We start from the raw sequence: 8,184 nt of genomic DNA, 5'->3' as shown, positions 1-8,184 counted from the left end.
ATTAGTGTGCATCAGATGGCTTCAGAACACACACACTGATGTGCCCACCAGAAAATGAGAATCAAAACAACAAGGTCTGTGGAAGTGGGAGTGTGCCGATATTCCTTTTCCAACATGGCAATCATCCCAAACACAATCAGAAAAACTTAAACCTGACATAATTTCAGCTGAGCATGTTTAGATGCACCATTAAAAAAAGCAACTGACTGGCCTATCATGGATTATGCAATACAGATGGCTACAATGATTTACCAGATGTGTGCTGCAGATTAACACTTTGAAGGTTCAAACCCAGTTTTAAAAGTGAGCACTCATTACTTACATCAGATAAATGCTCCACATTAAGCTGAATCCCAACACATATCCTTAATCCTCACAGCCAATAGTGTATAAAAACATGGATGTGTCTGTGTATCTGTTGTCACTTCACATCATGTCCTTGCTATCCTAAATAGAGTCTGTTTAGGATGGATGAAATGCTAGAATGAGCTGAGGTCATTTCCATGGCAACCACTCACAGTTATAGTACAACAAATCAAAAAATCAACAAGCAATGGATCAGCTGTCACACACACACACACACACACACACACACACACACACACACACACACTTAAACTCATTAATCACTAAGAAGGACACTTAAAACTTGATTGATGCAAATATAGATCAATAAGTGAATTAATATGGAAGAAACTGAAACAAATCAATGACATGATGGACTGAAGTGTGACCAATGGTGGAGAATTGAATTATTGACCATCAGTACGTGTGTGTTTAACACTGTTTGATACTGTCCCTGGGTGTATCATGCACACATGTGACACAACAATCATAATAACAGAGGACGTCCTCTGAAACATACCTGCACTCTGTGTGTGTGTGTAAATTTATACCAGTGCCCATCTCACACACACACACACACACACACACACACACACACACACACACATATATATATATATATATATATATCATCTATAGGGCACAATTCAGTTTTTGACACACTCCTCCATAAAATCACAAGCACAACAGACTCAGTGTCACAGTCGGCAAATCAATTATTCAATGGCATTTCAGAATAACAGTGGATGCCCATGGTTGCCATAGACACATAGCTGATTTACAGGGTTGTCACTTGTCTGCGATATTCCCACTCTAACTAGGACAAATAGAGAAAAAAACACAACAATGCCAACAGAAAAACAAGGACGTAGGTTATGAAACAGTCACTCCTGTGTTTGTGATTCCTCCTTAAACTAAATAAAGATAGGTTTCAGTGTCCCTTATTTGTTTTATGCAACAAAATGTGCGAACATCTGTGAAAAATCCTATAAAAATGGCCAGGAGAAACCTTTTACCTATTACATTTTCACAAGACAGATGCCTCTGCCCATCAACATTATGCAACATGTCTCTTATACATCTAATTATAAAGTTAATGACAAAACAATGACAAGGTTCTCCCTCAGAACAGAAGTTCGAACAGATGTTGGTTTAGTATTTATTTTTCTCATTTTCTTTTTTTTTCCATTGAAATGCAAATGGTGAAGAGTTCAAGAGAGTTTGTCCTCAAACCAGCAGGCAGACTGTTCCAGAGTCTGGGTGCATACAAAGTAAAAGCAGCCGCAGTGTCGATGCAAACTGTCAGCACAAGTTGACAAGCTGTCACAGTGTCTCCGAGTACCAGGATGCTCTGATAACAGGCACAGCACAGGCATACCCTGCAGGAAGAAAGAAAGAACGCACACCGAAAATATCTACCTATCTGGATTGATTGATTACCTTACCTAATGTAGCTATGAAAAAACAACAACCACAAGTCCAAGGTGGAAATGCTGTTTCACCTCAAGTTGCCAGGGATTTTGTTATGAATGAACACAAGACATTCTCCCAGGACACTCCTGTGTTTTTTCACATTGCTTTGTAATTCTGTCAGTTTGGTTATATTCAAGCCAAAATAAATAAATAAGTGGATAAAAATAAAGACAAGAACATGAGTCACAACATTAAACCCAAATGACAACATGCAAAGAACAAAAACTGCAGTTCCTCAAGTGGCCACACGAGGCTGCTTCCATTAGTGAGTCAACACATACAGACATCTATGTTGACATTACCAAATCTACAGTTAAAAACCGCTCTTTTTTAAACCTAAATGTGATGATATTGGGGGATGTGTCTGTCTTAATTCACAGTTTTCAAATTTCTCCTCTAATCATTTTCTTGGCTACTATTGTCTTGGGACTTCTTAAATGCATTTATTCACATGATCACAGGGGAGCCCAACATGTGTTCTCTGATGAAGCTGAGCTGAGGGTCATTAGGTCAAATGCAAGCACAGACAGAGAGACAGACAGCAAACAAACAAACAAACAAACAACAGCAAGGTAGAAATCTGTTTTCCTTTGAGGTTGGACTGACAGGCAGTATGCAGATTTCTAAACAGATTTTCTAGCTAAAGAGACAAATTATATCTTCTTGGGCCTCAAGGTGCAAATTACAGTATGTCTCCACCCAGTAATACATTTCAGTCAGATTCCTCTTTCATCTGTGCAGGTCAGCAGGTTGGATTTCAATATGCATAAGAAAATGAAAAAGTAAAATAACACCTCCAGCTGGTCAGATCAGGAGTGAACTACCTCCTCTCTTGTCTCATTAACAACTGAGGGGGGGATAGCGCGCTCACCACGCTGTGGCGGCCGGGTTTCCTGCTGCGCCTCACACAATACCCGGCTCACACTGCCCTCTTGTGTCTGCTTTGGATTTAAAAAAGTTTTGGAGTCTTAAGTTATGTGGCTGCTGAACATATTCAGAGGGTGAAATGTAACGTTCACAGGAGGTTACAATTTTTGCAGGTTCAAAGAACCCTCTGCAACAGTCTGCGTGGCTCCCTCTGTCAGAGGAGCCCCGCGGAAAGGTTCGTCCTGTGATGGTCATTCCTGTACGCTCCGCTGCGTTCCTGCAGCTAGATAAGCTGCATCCCGTGCCTGGCTACGGCAGCATGTGACCGGCTTGTGATCCCGAAGCTTGCGCAGGAGATGACTTTTTCCTCCCCGGAGCCCGACTGGACTAGCCTGCTGAGGAAGGGAGGGGGAGGAGGGGGAGGCGAAGCAAACCGAGGAACAGCCCCCCCCCCCTCATAGTGTGTACATGTGGTGCGCACTGGGCGGATGATTGTCACGCTGCACCATGCGGGTATATACCAGATGCACTGCATGTACTCCATGTACAGAGACTGAATGCAAAGCACAGCTAACAATGTCATTATTACTGTTATCAAAGATTTATTTCTGAGCACGCTCACAGCAAACGGAACATAAATATTTGATGAAATGCACTCTGTGTATTGATCATAATTCAAACACTAAATAAAATATGACTTCAACTGTACTCATCTCCAAATAAGAAGAACCACCTGTATCACTAATTTGCTGCATATGTCCACTTTCACACAGTTTTATTCAAATCAATGTGACATTAAAGGTGTATTTTATGCTGCTGTCAGTATGAATTGTTTTCTTCACCATCAATACATGTCTGTCAGTCTCTGCAGCCGCTGCCCACTTTCATTTACGTAGCATTTAATGAGTTTATCTGTATACAGAACATGCAGAAATGGTCTCTGCTGCCAAACTGAGGTCCTTCCTTCATATAAATTTGTGTAATGAAATCCAAGCTAAGCGATATCTTTATTTTATACTCTCAAAATAGTTTAATTTCTGTCAATAAAGTTTGAAATGCTAATGTTCCTTGTGGCTTTGTTCAGATTTATCTCTCTCTTTTTACATGTTTTTGGGGGAGTTAGTGACACAATGGTAGCTGTTGACAGTTAAAATTTCCACGAGCTATATAGATTCTTCATTAAGTTATTTGATTTTGATTTCAAACTGAACTTTTAGACTGAGCCCAGTTTGGTGGAGCAGCACGTACACTCCTGATCATGCAAAAATTCTGGGCTTGACTATTTCATGGGGAGGGGACTATACACTGCCTGAGGTGCAGTGGAGCAGGGGTCAGCTGGTCTCAAGACAAAATGAAAAGAAATCACGAATATTATCCTGAGCATGTGATGGTGTGAATGCACATGCTTGAGAAAAAGTGTGTGTGTGTGTGTGTGTGTGTGTATAAGATCACAATGAGATCACACACTTTGTCAGAGTACAGCCCCTAAAATGGCTCAATGAGTAGGGGGAGAACAGGAGGCTGCTGGCTGGATGTGTGAGAGAGAGAAGGTGGAAGGAGGTTAGATGGTGGCTTAGAGGAGTAGGTTCTAGTTTTAAACAACTGCAGGAAAGGGGCTGCACGTGGGCGAATACAGACTATTCCTTAAATTTTCTACAGAAGCCATCTAGTTTTTGAGTAATCTTGTACTTCTCCTGTAGAAGTTACTTTTTGGCTGTGCCTCTTCTCTTCTTTGTGCCTGGTTCTTCATCTCTTCACCAGGAACCTACTTTCCCACTGTGGTAAAGACTGGAGGGGCGCTGACTTTTCACAATGGGGAGCCTGTTTGCATCTATAGTTCTGCTTCAGCTGATTGGGACGTGTTTATGCCAGTTTCCTCGACCGTGTGCAAACTCAGAGGGACTGCGAACCAAAGAGTGCTGTCCGGTGTGGGGGGGAGATGGCTCAGCCTGCGGAGCACTGTCAGGACGAGGTTTCTGTGCTGATGTGGAAGTGTCAGAAGAGCCACATGGGCCCCAGTATCCACACCGTGGGATTGATGACAGGGAACAATGGCCTTTAGCCTTCTTTAACCGGACGTGTCGTTGTGCTGGGAACTATGGAGGCTTTAACTGTGGCGAATGCAGGTTTGGTTACTGGGGTGCAAACTGCGCAGAGTACAGAGAATCAGTGCGCAGGAACATACTGACCCTCTCCACCACTGAGCAGCAAAAGTTCATCTCTTACCTGAACTTGGCTAAAAACACCATCAGCCGTGACTATGTGATTACCACAGCAACAAGACAAGAGATGGGAGAAAATGGTGAGAACCCCATGTTCTCTGACATCAACACCTACGACCTGTTTGTCTGGATTCACTATTATGTGTCACGGGACGCCTTCTTGGGAGGACCAGGCAACGTTTGGACCGATATCGACTTCGCCCATGAATCTGCAGCATTTCTGCCATGGCACAGAGTCTTCCTGCTGCACTGGGAGAACGAGATTAGAAAGCTGACAGGAGATTTTAACTTCACCATCCCCTACTGGGACTGGAGGGACGCCCAGACCTGTGAGGTGTGCACAGACGCCTTGATGGGAGGACGCAACTCCCTAAACCCCAACCTGATCAGTCCTGCTTCTGTCTTCTCCTCGTGGAAGGTAAGAAAGTGAATGTCTAGATGTGTGGGTAAAACGTTCTGATTTATTACTAAGAGACTGAAAAGTCCTCTCAAAACAAGGCCGTGTTTTGTTACCATTTCATGCTGTTGGTTTGCAAAAGATATTACAGTTGTTTGATAAAGGACCAATTATTCATCTTCAGCTGATCCTGAGAATATAATGGAAAATACTTTCTAGAAAATTTGGAATATCAACACTTTGGCTACAGTAAATCAAGAAATGTGTGTATGTGTCTGTGTAGGTGATCTGCACCCAGCCAGAAGAATATAACAACAGAGAAGCATTGTGTAATGCTACCGGGGAGGGTCCACTATTGCGTAACCCTGGCAACCATGATCCAAACCGCGTGAAGCGACTCCCCACGACAGCTGATGTGGAGTTCACGGTGAACCTCCCCTCTTACGAGACAGATCCTATGGACCGGTTCTCCAACATGAGCTTCAGGAATGTTCTGGAGGGTACGAGTGGTAGACACACAAACACACACAGAATGAGATGTTACTGATGTTTGGAGGCATACAACAATTCCCTGGAGACTTCTCTAAACTTTATTGTCAACCAGTGACTCACTTTTATCCCGTTTACACCAGCCATCTGCAGTTTACTGGTCTGGAGTCTGATGTGTGTGTGTGTGTGTTACTGAAAGTAGCACAAGCCAGTCACACACACATTTCTCGTATGCTTAAGGACTGCATCTACAGTAAATCCTTTGTAATCTGTCTAATCTAGCATGGGCCTATTTGATCCACACAAGGAGAAATACAATTCAACTTGACAAGCTAAAACTTATAACATGCTAAAAGGGAAGCACACTGAAGATGTCTTCCTCAAATTATTTTTATGTAGTTTTGGACAATTTAAGTTCTTTGGTTGAACAGTTCTACTTCCTCATTCATAAATATGTCTCAGTATACTTCCCTGCTAACCTTCTCATGTTTTCTGCACTTTTCTGTCTGTCTGCTGCAGGTTTTGCCAATCCAGAGACAGGTATGGCATTGTCTGGGCAGAGCACCATGCACAACGCCCTGCACCTCTTCATGAACGGCACCATGTCTTCAGTGCAGGGTTCAGCCAACGACCCCATATTCCTGCTGCACCATGGCTTCATTGACAGGTACAGAGAAGCTAATTATTTACTGCCATTTAAAACTTGTCAGATGGAATGCAGGAGGCAGTAATATGACACAACGTAATAGGTGTCTTTTTTCACTTTCTCTTCTAGCATCTTTGAACGATGGCTCAGGACCCACCAGCCTCTCCGCACCAGCTACCCACGTTCCAATGCTCCTATTGGCCACAATGACGGCTACTACATGGTGCCTTTCCTGCCTCTCTACAGAAATGGAGACTACTTCCTGTCCAACAAGGCTCTAGGATATGAGTACGCCTACCTGTTAGACCCCGGTCAGTACATGACATCAAACATGTCCAATAAATTAGTCAACTTTATGTAACATCATCTGTGCTCACCACAGGTCAGAGGTTTGTCCAAGAATTCCTGACGCCGTACCTCCAGCAGGCTGAAGAGATCTGGCAGTGGCTCCTGGGGGCCGGGATTATCGGGGCTCTGATCGCCACCTTGTTGGCTATGCTGGTTGTTGTTGTGAGGAGGAGGTGGAAACGCAATCAGAGGAGGAAGAGGGCGTCAAGCTACGGAGAGAGACAGCCGCTACTGCAGAGCAGCTCAGAGGAAGGCTCATCTTCCTATCAGACCACCCTGTAACACACACACACATACACAGCTGTGTATGAATGTACAAACTATTAAGGATGCCAATGAATAAGATGAATGCTGGTACAAGTTTCCATAATAAACCTGACACAAAGAGTCTTTGAAAAGCCAGTCCACCCTTTGCTGTTCTCTGCTGCTGAAACAAATATCTAGTGTGGTTTGACAGAACTAAAAGTGGAATTAAAATGACAGAAGCACATCTTTGTACAGAACAGACCCTTTAAGTATTGAGACAGACTGTGAACAAAGAGCTGGGACCCAACGTCAGTACATAGTACGTAAATACATAGAGGAAAGATTCTGCTTGACACACTTTCAGAGCCATTTTGAAGTATTAGTACACTGATTTCTGCACTATACTGTGTATTTTAATGATGAGATTTAAGAGATCCCAGCAGTTAACTGTGTTTGGATCAGCATACACAGTTTCCACTGAACAGAGCCACAGTTTATCTAATTTATTGTTACTTATTATACTTTTGGGTGCAATCCTGTTTACAGGACACATACAGTAACTGTGCATCTCAGTTTTCTAATACACTTTGTTAAATAAGTTTGAAATAAACCGACAGCAGGTCAGGGACACTTGAGGAAGGTATTTCAGGCAGAGGCTAAGTCTGCTAATTACAGACTGCTCAGGTTGGCTAGGTCACATAAAACGTGGTCATCGTTTTTTTTAAGATCAGGATTCTTCTGAACCCCACTGCTGTGAGTTTGGGTAAAATGGTTAAATACATAAGACCATCTGAGCATCATGCAATCTGTACTTGAAACAAAAACACTAACTAAATCTGTGTGTTAACAATGGTGCTAAAGAACCACACTGTGCTGAGTAACTACATGTATCATGTTAACAAAGACGAATCATGAGTTTGTAAACCAGACTGGATTAAAACTTTCATGTATGTGTAAATGTGATGAAGGTTTTTTTTATCCGTTGGCAGCTACAACAATGCCTGCTAAAGCTGGTTTGTATATTTAAACATTTCTCTTTCACTTAATAGATGTTTGTTGCACATAAATATCTAAAATAGAATAGAATAGAATAGAATAGAATAGAATAGAATAGAATAGAATAGAATAGAATAGAAATACTTTATTCATCC

At 42.4% G+C, this 8,184-nt stretch overlaps 1 protein-coding gene across 1 annotated transcript; it reads left to right on the top strand.

The window, feature by feature from the left end:
* The first annotated feature begins 4,175 nt into the window (after window positions 1-4,175).
* tyr (tyrosinase) lies at window positions 4,176-7,991 on the top strand. The gene is made up of 5 exons (XM_028419196.1): window positions 4,176-5,325; window positions 5,588-5,804; window positions 6,313-6,460; window positions 6,569-6,750; window positions 6,822-7,991. The coding sequence occupies exons 1-5, from the start codon at window positions 4,498-4,500 to the stop codon at window positions 7,067-7,069; spliced, it is 1,623 nt and encodes a 540-aa protein (XP_028274997.1). The 5' UTR covers window positions 4,176-4,497; the 3' UTR covers window positions 7,070-7,991.
* Window positions 7,992-8,184: the final 193 nt, after the last annotated feature.

The sequence above is a fragment of the Parambassis ranga genome, chromosome 13, assembly GCF_900634625.1.
Source record: "Parambassis ranga chromosome 13, fParRan2.1, whole genome shotgun sequence".
NCBI lineage: Eukaryota > Metazoa > Chordata > Actinopteri > Ambassidae > Parambassis > Parambassis ranga.
This window is presented reverse-complemented; position numbering and strand designations above follow the sequence as displayed.